This window comes from Candoia aspera, chromosome 6 (genome assembly GCF_035149785.1).
Source record: "Candoia aspera isolate rCanAsp1 chromosome 6, rCanAsp1.hap2, whole genome shotgun sequence".
NCBI classification, from domain to species: domain Eukaryota; kingdom Metazoa; phylum Chordata; class Lepidosauria; order Squamata; family Boidae; genus Candoia; species Candoia aspera.
Window position 1 is genome coordinate 77,446,951 of NC_086158.1, and position 14,982 is coordinate 77,461,932.

A 14,982-nucleotide genomic window follows, 5' to 3' on the forward strand; every position below is an offset into this window, starting at 1 on the left:
CATCTTCAGGAGCTGGATACTATCACATCATTTTGTGAGATGGCAGAGTTGCTAATAAATAGAAACACCAATGATATAAAAATGGCTGGAATCTTATAAGACTATCACATCTCATGAGATTTGGTAGTCTCACAAGAGTTTCACTATTTTTTATTCTTATATATATATATATATATATATATATATATATATATATATATTAACATAACAAACACAACATAACACAACACAACACAACACAACACAACATAACATAACATAACATAACATAACATAACATAACATAACATAAGAGTGTGATGGGTAGTCACTGGTGGTCCACTGCTAACTCAAGCTCTAGTTATGATTCATGTTTTCCTTTTATTTTTTAAGAATAGCTTTGTGGTCATGAAAATAAATATGCCAAATTGTATTATACTGGTGTCCCAAAAGGAATTTAAAAAGCTTCTACAGATTCAAACAGATATTAAAATTGACAAAGGATAATAATTTAGCTGAGAGCTAATTTGGTGTAGTGGTTAAGCCAACAGGCTAGAAACTGGGAGATTTAGATATGAAGCCAGCTGGGTGACCTTGGGCCAGTCACTCTCTCTGTTGCCAGAAGTCAAGACTGACTTGAAGGCACAAAGCTATAATCATTTAGCATTTTATTTTTTATTTTATTTTATTTTTGGACTGGAAATATTTTTAATTTTTATTTTTAACTCAAGGCCTTTTAGTATTTTTCTGATTTAAAGTACTGAAAATCATTATTGTTAATTAATTTATTATAAAAACTCCTAGTATTTTAGTGATTTTTTTTTCTTTGTTTTCTACAGATTACAAATCCTAAATACAGTCTGGAAATATGTGATAAGGAGTTTACTTATTCTTTTTTTTTTTTTTTGGTAATTGAATGAACCCTTTTATATACAGAAAAGTTACATGAAGAGGAAGTTTGATGTAGTGGTTAAAGGTGCTAGACTAGAACCTGGAAGACTGTGGGTTCTAATTCTGCCTTAGGCATGGAAATGAGGTGGGTGACTTTGGGCCAGTCACTCTTTGTCCTAGGAAGAAAGCAAGGGCAAACCACTTCTGAAAATGTTGCAAAGAAAAGTAGATGGATCTGTCCATGTAATTACCAGGAGTCAAGTCTGACTCAATGGTACCCATACATACATACCCACCCAACCACACACAAAAACACACACACACATTTTATCACACGTTTTCTTGGCCATCAATATCTTTTGAAACTCATGCCTCTTTTACCTCTAAATGAAGGAATACCGTGCCTGGAGCCAGGCTTTCAGGAATTAAAACAGTGTAGGTGGCATTTGAGAATACAGGGCTGTTGTCATCGATATCTAGGACTTTGATTCCCAGAGTTAATGTTGTACGACGTGCATCTACAGCTCCATCTGTGGCTTCAGCAATGAGTTCATAATAATCTTTTTTTTCTCTGTTTAGTTTCACTGAAGTGTAAATACTACCATTGGACGTTATGCGAAAAAGATTATTGAAGTTTGCTAAACTGTAATGGACTTGGCCATTTACTCCAGCATCTGGGTCAGTAGCCTAAAAGATAAATATATATATATTAAAGTTACAAAATCATAATAGCCTTTTACACCCACATCAGGATCACTTGCTTAAAAAATACACATGGATGAAAGCAGCTTATACCATCAGAAGACTTTCTCTAAGCCAATGAAAGCTTTTTTAATGTCTGAACTGGAACCATCTTACTGTAAGGATAGACATCCAACAAGCATAGGCATCTGGAAGGCGAATCCTACTCCAAGCCACAGATTACCAGTTAGCCAGTTTTCCTTTTCAAGAGAGCTATCTCGAGCCTTTCTAGATGTTGTGATAGGAACCAAAACCTATAGCTATATTCTCTCCTCTTTGTTTTGTAAGAAAGGGTTAATTCATTGTCTTAAGTCAAAGAATGAACAATTGAGCCAATAATTTATATTTATACAGTTCTGGAGAAGGAAGATATCAAAAACTGCCTTTTTTTTTTTTTACCTCCCTGGTGGGAAGTGTTTGATGCCCTATTAAAAAAAACCAAAACCAAAAACTATCATTATTACTGTGGCTTTATTTACAGTCAAACACCAAAGAAAGAAAGTCAAGTACAACAATCAAGTAATATATATACACACACACAAACACACACACATACTGTGTGCGTGTGTGTGTATGTGTGTGTGTGTGTAAGACTCAGAAGAAATGAAAAGAACCATATAGTTAGGTTCACATCCAATGCTTCCGATGACAACTGCAGCTGAACAGAATTTGACTACTTTCCTGGACGTAGCAATGGAATGATGCCCTTGTAGAAAATACCCCACATCCTCTACAAGACAGCCTTAGCAAGTAGTTGAATTTGTTTGTTTATTTATTTAAATATATATATAGCCACTCAACTTGCCAAAGTGCAATTCCAGGCAGCACAGAACTGTAAAACAAATCACAATATCCCAAGAACACCACCAACAAAAACCCTAGGAATGAAACAAATCATACAACTGAGTCATAATCATATACATTCAACTTCCCAGGATAAGCCCACCTAACATCCTGGCCCCAACTCCTTCTGGAACATGCAGGCCTTTAGTGCCTTCTTGAAGGTTCACAATATTGGGGCCAGTAGAATCTTATGGGGGTGGGGAGCTCATTCTGTAGGGTAGGCACCACAACTGGAAAGGTGCATCTCTTAAGTCCTGGTAGATGACATTGTGGTCACTCTGTTGGAGCATGTGGGACAGGCAGAAACAACCCAGGTGGTTCCCCAAATAACCTGGGCCTGTGTTATGAATGGCTTACTATCTTGGAGTGCCAGATGGAGTAAAAAAGCACCAAAAGGATAATGCAAGAACACACAACTTTTTCAACAGCCATACCTAGCCATAACATTAGAGGCTAAAGCATTAAACTTTACTAGGGTAAAGGGTCTCCTGTGAGGAATAGATAGCATAAGAACAATTGGTGTAGAAGAGTTTGTAAGGAAGGCTTCCATTGTGGGAATTCAAAGCCTTAACTCAGTCTCTCTGCAAGCCCAAATCAGGAAATTTGGGATCTTGGCCAAGCAAATCAAGGCTTGAACTGAGAAAACACAGTAGGCTAGATCCTTGGCTACATCTCTTTCCTAGGAAGAATCAAATCTATCAGTAATGATGAACAGAATTAGGAGAACAAAAGACTAATTTTATCTAGAATTAAAACAAAATGTAGGAGCAGAAACAGAAGCTTGAAAATGTCTAACTCCAATTTTACTTTTTTTAGAAAATATATTTTTTTCCTGAATTTCTAAACATTTTGAAATAGCTATTCTGTCAATGTACACCGATAAAATCCATTCCTGCTATATTCATGTGGCCTGCAGGGTAACTCACTATTATTACAAAGCATTTTTTTAAAAAAACAAAAATTAGAACTCAGAAGAAGTTTGGACACAGGATAAGGGGAGGGAAGAAAAAGGGACCATGACCCCATGCAGAATAGTTCAGTGTTGTAACACTACCTGCTTATTATTATTATTATTATTCATGGCTAAGTGCCATATGCTATGATAAAAAACTACAATACTGCAGTATTAAGAATATTTTTGACAATTCTGCATGACTTGTCAGGAAAAAAACCCACATAAAGGAAACAAGGGAAGCTGTCTTGTATAAATCAGATCTTTGGTTTATCCAGCCTCACACTGTCTACCCTGAACTGAAGTTCTCCAGCTTTCAGACTAGAGCAATGTTTCTCAATCTTGGTGACTTCCAGATGTGTGGACTTCAACTCCCAGAATTCCCCAGCTAGCAAGGCTGGCTGAGGAATTCTGGGAGTTGAAGTCTGCACAGCTTAGAGTTGCCAAGGTTGAGAAACATTGGACTAGAGTCTTTCCCAGCTGTATCTGAAGTACCCAAGGATTAAAGCCTGGGCCTGCCCAAACAGATACTCTGCCTCTATATCCCTGTCCTTTATCTTGAAACAATACATCAACATTCTCTAAAAAGCAACAGTGCATCAGTGAATGTTTTTTTTTTTGTAGTAGAATAGGATATGTGGATATAGTTCAGCACAGTCCGGAGTTCTCACTGTTGATCAGTCACTTTTCTCATCAGCGAGTAGAGCTTTCCACACTAGCAATTTATATGACCCGTGGTGATATGAAGCCTGTCTTCATTAGTGATATATTAGCACAGCTATGCTTGCAAAGATGCTATAAATTGTTAGTGATGAGATGCTCATAATACCACTTTAAATTATTATTGAATTTCATATTGCACAAGTGCCTTTGGAACTGCATGTTTGTTTCTGGAACTGCATATGCATCCGGTTAAACACATTTAATACAAAGAACAAATCTGCCTTTTCTGATAGTTCTGGCAGCTGTGCATTTGATGCAGCAGATCTACTGACATAGGCCAGATGTTTTGAAATTGGTATATTTGGCTTTCCCCCATTTTTTCGGTTAGTAAATATGGGCTATGAATATTCTTCTTCTACCTCTGGCTAAAATCCTCACTGGTAGAAATCAAAGTAATTTGTCCAAGAACTAAAACTATGCTTGATGTCAGTCATGGACTGATGAAGATAAATAAATTAATGCTTCATCCAAATTAAACAAAGGTTATTCAAAAGGCAGTATCAAGGACTTGCCAAACACCTTGAATGCCATTTTAGTGGGAAATATGTACTTTCCCTGACTTCATTCAATTATGAATGCTACTTGATCTAGGGTGAAGCTGATCTTAGGTTCTGTTCTCTATATAACAAACTGTGTGTTTCAGGAGTTGCACTAATGCAACTGGTTTAATGAGTTGACTGATTAAAATAGCCAGAAAAAGTTGCAACTACCTTAAAGAGGTGCCACATTCCTACTTCTGAATCATTTTCGAAATAAGAGAGCCGGTTTGGTCTAGGGGTTAAGGTGCTGGGCTAGAAACCAGGAGTCTGTGAGTTCTAGTCCCGCCTTAGGCCTGAAAGCTGGCTGGGTGACCTTGGGCCAGTCACTCTCTCTCAGCCCAACTCACCTCACAGGGTTCTTGTGGGGAAAACAGGAGGAGGAAGGAGTATTAGGTATGTTTACTGTCTTGAGTTATTTATACAAATAATAAAGGAGGGATTAAAAAAATAAAATAAAAAATACTAAAAATATGCACAGCCCTATTACCCTATTAGGCATTACTAAGTCTACAATAAATGGCCTACCTCATAAAGCTTCTGCTTTCCCCTGAAGTTCTCAGATCAGAATTGCATGGCAAAAGAGAAAACCAAAAACACTTGGTTTTTTTCACCTTCCGTTAAGAGTTATCATCTGCTTGAGAATTATTACAGTAATAACTCTTTCTTTCTGACTTGTTATTAGTCCTACTGGACCCTCAGCCAGTTCTTCTCTGTGATAGGAAGCCATGCCTGGACATTAATATCAAGACAAGACTGGGATTATCAGGAAAAAAAAAAGATACTGCATAACCCATTCTCTTTCCTTCCCTTGCTTAAATGAAGGCACATTCATTTGCGCAGGTAGCTCTTAGGAAGGGCAGGCTTCTCAGAGACAATTCCTTCTGCATATACTTACAAAAGAGCTTTCAAATGATTTCAGAAGATAAGCAATAGAGAAGTCCCTAATTATCTGTACTGCTGTCAGGAAGTTTTCAAAGACATTTAATATCCTGCCACAGGGTGCTCAGTGTGAGCAGATAATGAAACCATTTATCTTCATGGAAATCAATTAAAACTTAATTAAAACGGTTAATAAAAATCATACCGTGGTCTCCCTTTTGCACTCCATCAATACAATAAACATTAACAGTTTCACCATGATTTCTATCTGGTTGCAGCACATCTTTACAAACTTCTTAATATGGATGCCTATATACAGTATATCTCGACTTCTTCGGCAGCTGCTACTCCAGATCAGTGGTTGAAAATCAAATCAGGCTGAAAAACCTATTACTGCTTTCCTTGGCTCATGGAGACACAAATACATAGTAAATGATGCATGGGTAGGATCCCAATCTGAACAGCTTCAGTTGTTTGGGAAAGCCTGCTTTAAATCTTCCATGGCATCAGTTGCTGGAAATGAATGATATCCAGCAGCGTGTCTAAATAAGAGGTGAAGTCCAGAACCTGGAGATGAGGATGAAATATTACAGAATCATCTCCAATTTAACTTTTGAAAAGCTGGAAAATGTGACTGAACCAATAAATAAACCTTTTGTCTTCATTCAAGCTGGGATTTTAGTCAAGTTTCCCAAGACTGGCTATTCTGAAAAATTGCAAATAGCTATTAACAATATGATTCACATAAATTAAAACTATTACTTTTAAATCTTATTTAGAAAGAGGTAAGGCCTTGTTGGTGGAGAACTGGGCATAATGTATCATGGGGATTTTAGCTGAGATAACAGCAGCACACTATATTTTCATTGGTTTAATATATGACAGATGTATATAAGCAAAAACAATGTGTGTTCACAGATAGTTTTGCACACAAAAGCAATTGAACAGCTGGTAGCTGGATTATAATACTCAATAGAAAAGAGTAAAATTTTAAAAGATTAATTGCTAACTGAAATGTTGCTGCCCAATTAAATTGCGTGTTAATATGCTATTCTTCAGTTATCAGTGAAGCAAGAGAGCACGCATACTTCAAAATTAGTTATTCATTGTTTATGTAACTATTGTGTTTGATTCTAAGTATCACAATTGAAAAAGCAATTCTAACGGACACGGATTCTGTAAGGAGCAACAAAGATGATCTGGGAATTAAAAAGCAGGTTCTATGAAAAGAGATGGTAGAAGCAGAGTTTGGATTTAACACTGTCATATCTTGTCAGAGTTCAAGGTGGCATGATGAAAATTGAAAACACATACACATTGTTCTGCACTTCTTAGCTTAATCAAGGACTGCATGAATTCCAGAGTAAAGTTGTTCATGGGCCAGAATCTGCAAATCAGTTTCAACTCTCTTTTAAACTTTCTGTATCAGAATGGAGTATTGTAAAATGAAATATATCTATAAATTTCACTTCCAAAATATACCAAGAATAGATGATACAACAAGGAATGAGCAACCAAAACACCAGGGTTGCTTACAATCAGGGGTGGCATCTGACTTGGGGCTCCCAGGCAGGGAACCCCAGCTAGGATGTCATCTCTGCTGTGTCTGTTACACAGGTAAATGTGTTTATAGAACACATTGTTTTCACTTTTGTTCTTTACTTTGTTAAACATACTCAACCCATTAAACTGGCCCAAAGTCATTCAGTTGGCTTCAGTGCCTAAATGAGTGTGTACACACACACACACACACACATACAGTACACCAAAAACAGCAGTATTTTTTCCCAGTATTGTAGATTTGTTTAGCTCTTAGTGATGTTTAATTAAATATTTAATCAGGCCTTCCAACCAGCAGAGTAAAGTAACAAATATATTTCGGAAGACCATTGTTTAAATCTTGAAATGTAAAAAAAAAAAAAACGTTAACAAAATATTTTTACACAAAGGTTTTTCTTGTACTACAGAAGTTAGGCTTTCTTAACCAGCAAAATGCTCTCTTATTATTTCTGTAAGTTAGTCTTCCATGCAATATGGAAAAGTGAAAAAAAAGCAGATGAGCTTGCCTAGAAAAGTATTGTCACTCTTCGTAGCTTTTTCTAGGTCATCATCTGTAATTAAGGTCAAGGGCATTGACACAGGTCATACTGAATGGGGGCAGCCAAGAGCATACAGATACTATGGACTCTTAGAAATAGTGAGATAAAAAAATTGTACGGGCTATTTTCCCAATTCCCCATTATGTATTTAACTTTATTTATTTGCTCAAGTGGCCTTGCACCTTTAGTTTGCTAGTTAATTTTCAAGCTGCTTCAAGGAGGGTTTTGACAGAAAAAATATAACTGTCATAGAGATTTTCCTTTCATTTTTATGATCACCTGTTTTGATACTGTGCTAACTTGGCACAGTATCCAATATGAGTAAGAGATACAGAATTTCAAAAGGATCTGAGCATGATGGCGGTAAGAGTGGCAAAACATCAGTATTTCTCCACTCTTATTACATCCGCGGAATGCCGCCTGGCGGCCCTATTTAAGATCACCCAATCCTTTCTGGGGAAAGGGGGTCAGAAGTCCATCTACAGGGCTGTGCTGAGGAGTTTTCTGGACATCTGCAGGATAAAATCGCTCGGATCTGTTCCACGTTGGACTCCAAGCATGAGACAGGGTCTGGGGAGATGCCCAGGGAACGGACTTACCCAGTTATCTGGGAACAGTTCAATCCTGTTGGGCCCAAGGAAGTGGACAGGATCTTCTGGACTGTAAATTCCACCACTTGCCAATTAGATCCATGTCCCTCCTGGCTAGTGAAGGCAGCTCGGGAGGTGACATGTGGTTGGGTCCAGACGATGGTAAATACATCTTTGAGAGAGGAAGTGTTTCCAGTGGCCTTTAAGGAGGTGCTGGGACACCCCCTCCTCAAGAAACTATCACTGGACCCTACTATCCTGGACAATTTTCATCCTGTCTCCCACCTCCCCTTTTGGGGGAAGGTGGTTGAGAAAGTGGTGGTGTTACAGCTCCAGAGGATTCTGGATGAAACAGACTATCTTGACCCCTTTCAGTCAGGTTTAAGGCCTGGTTATGGGATGGAAATGGCTGTCATGGTTCCAGCCTGAACCCAACGAAGCAGCATTCTTGGCACAATGCAGGTGTGAAAGAGTCTTTATTGGGTCAGCATCCAAAATACGTTAAAGATTCCAGTATCTTAATGACACATGAGTAACAGTGTAAGTACCTTCATCTCCCCTCCCTTCCAGAAGTCCCTGGCACCTTGGTTTAGTTCCCTGTCTTGCACTCCTTCGTGAGAATTCATTGTCAGCATGGCTGTTCGCTTTAATCTGTCCAGGGTGCTGAATTGCCGTGTTTGCCTATCAGCTAATCTACAAAGCCTGTCCACTGAGTTTGCGCCTCAGCCTTCTTCCGCTGGTGATTTCTATCTATGGGATGATAAGCGCTTTCCTGTCAGTGCCCAGTTGAGGTGCCCTGGTGGCTGCCAGTTGTCAGGATGGTCCCCAGGGGGCCATCATGACAACGGCATTGGTCGCACTTATGGATGATCTTTGGCGGGAGCGGGATGGTGGCAGTGCATCTTCTTGACCTCTCAGAGGCTTTTGATACTGTCAACCATGGCAACCTCTTGGGGCGGCTCAGGGAGTTGGGGGTGGGTGGCACAGCTTTTCATCTACATGAGACCGCTTGGCGAGATCATCCATCACCATGGGGTGAGGCATCATCAGTATGCTGATGATACTCAATTATACATCACCATCCGGGGTGAGGGTAAGCGATGCTGTGATCACCCTCTCTCTGTGCCTGGGGGCTGTGGAGGTCTGGATGGGGAACAACAGGCTTCAGCTGAACCCTGGTAAGACAGAGTGGCTGTGATTAATGGCTCTTCTGTATCTGGGAAATTTGGTTTCCTTGGTTCTGGATGGGGTTGAACTGCCCCAGACAGATTCGGTATGTAACTTTGGGGTCCTCCTGGACTCACCACTCCTGCTTGAAGAGCAAGTGGCAGTCGTGGCCAGGAGGGCCTTTGCTCAACTTCATGTTGTGCACCAGTTACGCCCTTTCCTGGATCGAGAGGCCCTTTGAATGGTCACTCATGCCCTGGTCATCTCCCATATAGACTACTATAATGCGCTCTACATGGGGCTACCCTTGAAGAATATCTGGAAGCTACAACTGGTCCAGAATGCAGCTGCACGGGCAATTTTAAGTGCCCCAAGGCTGGCACATGTAACACCTTTGCTATGCGAGCTGCACTGGCTCCCAGTTTGCTTCCAGGTTCAATTCAAGGTGTTGGTTATTACATTTAAAGCCCTACATGGCATGGAGCCAGGTTACCTGAGGGACTGCCTCTTCCCCATCACATCTACCATCCCACCTGGTCATGCAGAGAGGGCATGTTACAGACCCCATCTGTGAAAATACCATCTGAGAGGGTCCAGGAAGTAAAGGATACAGAATTTCAAAAGGATTTGAGCATGATGGCCACTTGTTTTAGCAAAGATAGTTTTGGAGCAAGTTTTACATCTACAAGATACCTTTATAACTTCACAGCTGTGAACAAAAGATGACTTTTAAAATTCTACATTTGCCCCAGTGGGAAGGAAGGTATCTTACCATATTATACCTCCACCTGAACATGTTTATCTATGTGAAATGAAATGATACAGATGGTGAGACATGGACTTTTGTCCTGTCCCATTTATAGAGTCGTACCACACATAATCTGAATGAAAATGCCAGACAGGCAGATGGATATTATATATGTTTGTGTGTAAGTCTGTATTTTCCTTTCTATATAGCTGATTTATAACCACAGTCTAATACTTAGCTGCATAGATTAGCATTAACAGTTCTGCCAGGAAAGATTAATAGGTAAACCAGAAAAAAGGGATAAACACTCTGTGCGTTCCATTTCTTCTAAGCTCCCACCAAAAACAAAACAAAACAAAACAAAATCTTTCAATTTCTTACTCTAAACTCCCACCATAAAAAGCTTCTAAATGTATCTCACTATTGTCAGAAAGATCCAATGAACATTTGGCCCATTTCAAGCCCTTCATAGGATGTGGCAGGTGAAATTAATGAAGAACAAGAATTTAGTGGTGCTTTTATCAATCAATCAATATGCCATTCTTAAGATGATATCTTGGGTAGAATTAAGCATTTTACACACACAAAAAGAAGCACTTAACTCATTTGCAATTTCTATGTTTCCCAGATATTAAATTTGCCATTGCATCCCTAAAAGAAGAAAAATATTCATAGTAAAGAGATGTAGGCAGTTGTACATTTTATGCTTTAGCCCAGGAAATGCGATATGCTATGCTATATTGTACGAAGCAGGCTTCTCCAAAATGGAAGATATTCAAACTCTGCAATTATGAATAATGCAGAAGCTTAATTCCAACATAATCTGTTCTCTTTCCTGCTTTGTGCAAGGACTCCTACTGTGACATTAAGAAAAATAACTAAAGAACAGGACGATCTCTGCCTAGGAAGTAATGGTTTAGTTTCATAGAATATTAGGGAATATATTGTAATTTTCTCATAAACTCAATTTGTTTGGTCAATATTTCAAATTGCAGTATGATGTATGTTATTCACTACACTGCTGTTTTATTGTATTTGTTCAGTGTCAATATCAGTTTTTCTACTAATCCCTAAGTGAGCTTGATTTCCTGTTCAGAATTAAGGCTTTTTTTTTCTCCAGAGGTGGTCATAGAATTATAGAATTAAATAGGGAGGTCACCTTCAATGCGTGCACACACACACACACACTTATACACACTTGTTTTCAGATTGGCTAAACTCTTCCTGGATGGTAGGATTAAAAAAAATGATTATAGATGTGAGTTAAACAATATAAAGGAAAGAAACTATATAGAAGAAAGGAAGAGAGGGAGCTATGGGATACTTATGCAATTCTGCAACGAGAAAGTAACAAAATTTTAAATCATGTGCCCTCAGAAGCCCTCATGAAGAAAAAGTGTCTCTAAAGAAATATAAATATAAATTATAAGCATACTAGCCTATACATTAAGACATTTTCTTGTACTAATTTATAATATATTTGCACTAACGGGTCTGTTCTTGGTATATGCATATGGAGATACCATCAAAATCAGGGAAGAAATGGGAAAATCTGGAATCAAATTAGGACTTCTTTCAGAACCAGATAAAACAGTTTTAAATTATTTACATTTAAGATGACATTTGAGCTGTAGCATTCAAACCGGGCAACCAGAAATGGGTAATTTGTACAACAGCCTGCCCACTTAAACTGTACAGGGCCAGGATTTAGAAGTAGCCTTGTTCTCAAGAAGCAGGAGGTTTCATGATCCTAGTAGGGCAATAGGTCACTTGATCTTTACCCTGGGAATCTAGAAATGATTGGTAGGGCAGGCTTTCAGAGGTGGAACTAGGACACAGTTGGGGGAGGGGACAATGTTGGGAAGGGTTATGTTATAATAAAAAAACCCTCTGGTTTTACCTCAGTCAGCATTATGTCCCCTGGTTCCTTGTGTCTATCACAGGATTCTATTTCTGTATTCTTCACACTGAAGGTAAAATCTGAATCCTAGTAGCTCCAAACAGCCATCTCTTCCTAATACCACTGTCCCCCTCTGTCTTCAGTACACAACTTCTGTACACATATTGGTTTCATTTAAAATATTAAATGATTTGTCAGGAAAAGATCTACGCATTTTAACAAAATAATTAGCATTCTAAACTCAACAGTTTTGCGATTAATAGACTCTCTTCTCTGTTAATACGCCATCTATCTTGCTGCCTCGGACAGGAGAGCTACCCTGATGCCTCCTGAAAATGTGCTAGTTTGTAGCTGTTCATTAGATCTTTCATGAAATTTCAGATATAAGTTTAGGATCATAATATTTTCATGGTCTGTACATGAAATGTTAACAAATCAAAATGGTTTGATATGCCTCAACTTCAGCGTGAGCTTCATGCGTTTGAACTCTCAAGTCTTCCTGCTTCGCAGAAAAGAAAGAGCATTGAAAGGCTCAACAGGGCATCAGGGAAATCCCAATGATAAAATTAAATGAACAGTGAGGAATATCTTATAATGCCAGTATCCATAAGGTGGAGTTAAATAGGTCTGAAAAATATTCACAATTCTTCAAGATTTGTCCTTTCTAGTTTTAGCCCTTTTCATCTGCTTTGCATTCTGCCTTTCCTAGCAGACAATGCCAATCAGTGTCAGGGACTACAAGCATTCAGCTGTGAATGCTTTTCCCTCATGAGCTATTAGCATTTTTTCACCAGTTCCTAGTACACACAAACTATATTGATGGAGCTTGGCATTTCTCAGAATTTAAGTAGATATTCTTTTGTTTTGATCCCCCCCCAAAAGCAAAGTAAGGATTTCCCTGTTTTAAATGGAAGGATATATTCAGCATTTTGCCAAATGCACACATACATAAATACAAACACTTCTGGTGGAATAATTCTTTTGAATAAACATTTCAATCCTTAACGAAGGCTAGAAATATTGCTTAAGATTCAACCTGATTTTGAATTGTATATACTAATATTACTACAAAACTAGTCCCTCTCTCTCTCATAACAACATTCTTTGTTCAGTTTCTTTGTCCCGGAATCCATATTTTGTTTGTTTGTTTGACAATAAACCATTTTCCTATATGGACTGACAAGACTCCACTGAGGCTTTTAAGCACAGCTGCATCTTTAATTAAAAGTTTCTTCCTGGCAAATTGTATTCAGTGCCAGCGTGAGATGAATGCTGAATTGCCCTTTAATTGTTTCTTTATCAGTCAGCTTCTATTTCCTATTAGAGGGACTTTATTAATGGTTGTTGTTAAATAGAATCTGTAATTAATGTCTCCTAAACCATAGCAACAAAAGACTAATTGAGGGGCCATGTGTCTAAGTGTTGTATATGCAAAAAACCTATCCTGAGGAGGGGGTAGAGAAAGATTATGAATCTTAAGTACAGGAGCATATGAATGTTGGTTATGCAGAAACAGGGTATTTGAATATGGGGAGATTTGGGTTAAGGCCAATGTAGACAACTTTAGTTCTTCATGCCATCATTTCAAAGTAAAGTAAAGCCCAAGTAGGACTAAAAAATGTAGCAACAGTGCCTTCAGGCAAAAGTTTCAAGATACCTGAACTACATAAGAGTCCTCCCCTGTTGGGGGGAGATGGGCGGTGATATAAATTTAAATAATAAATAAATAAAACAATCATGATCCTTGCAAAGTACAGCCACTATTTGTGTATTTAGAAAATGCCTCAGTGGCTATTTTATAAAAATAGAACAAAACAAGAATAAAGCATAATTAAAATGAGAAATAGAAACAGAAGCAGTCAAATGCAAAAAACTTTAAAAGGTTTGAATTAGTAACTTTGCTTTTAGCTCCTTCCAATCATGTAAAAAGGAGAATGGGGATGGTTCGATGCCAATGGCAATTTGTTCAACAACACAGGCCCTGATACAGAAAAAGGCAATTTAGAAGTTGTGCATCTCCACAGCGGACTCTGCAAATGGTGCAGTGATAACATTAGAGAACTGGGTCGATTATGGGAATAGGCAGCATGAATGCAGCTTAGGTTAAGCCATGTAAGCCTTCCATCCTTCCTTCCTTCCTTCTTGCCTGCCTGCCTGCCACCCAACTCCAATGGACTGTATAATATACATAATCATAAGCCTTACCTGGGCTTGGAAAGCAGTGAAACTGAACACAGTGATTTTGTGGGGACCTTGGAGAGAAGCCATTCATCATCATCAGCTGCAACTTCCAAGCCATCTTCAAGAGCTACCACACAAAGAATGTACTACATCAATCTAGTACTGGTAATAGTACTGGTGGCAGGTAAGGCTGTTAAACTTCACAGCTCAACTAACTTTTATGGGGTAGTTGCTGGTGAAAGGTAGGGCCTACTGGAGCAGTGTCCCATAACTCAGGTGTGGGGAGAGGATCTGGAATATTGCAAGATAATTATGGGAGGGGGAGGCAAATTACTAATGGCTGCTGGAGGTAGATATGATGGGAGGAAATAGGCTGGGTGTTCCAAAAGGAGAGGGATGGCAGTTTGGTGCCAGTTCCTTCTTCAAGCTGAGCTGCCTCTTCTTTGGGTCCTGGGTTCTAGAGAGTATGGAAGATGACCTTGACAGAAATATGCAATAACCATTACCTAAGCAAAAAGGGATGAAACATTTTTAAGCCCTCAGAAACAAGATAGTATTTGGAAGCGACTCAGGCAGCTGCTTCCCTGATGGTCCTGAGATTGGATTACTGCCCTGTGCTCTCCTTGAGGTGGCCTCTGAAGACTATCTGATAACTTTAGATTATGCAGAAGCCTCAGCTCACATGCCAACAGGTAAGCACTGTTTTAGCACTGCTACAACTACATTGGGCCCATTGTACTGGTGGCCAGT

General features: G+C 38.8%; 1 protein-coding gene across 1 annotated transcript in view; it reads right to left on the bottom strand.

Annotated features, from left to right (window-relative positions):
* Positions 1-14,982, bottom strand: part of PCDH15 (protocadherin related 15) — a 357,851-nt gene that overhangs the window by 145,160 nt on the left and 197,709 nt on the right. The window contains exon 18 of the mRNA XM_063307469.1: positions 1,252-1,557. Within this exon, the coding sequence (XP_063163539.1) occupies positions 1,252-1,557 (306 nt within the window). The remainder of the gene's footprint in view (positions 1-1,251; positions 1,558-14,982) is intronic.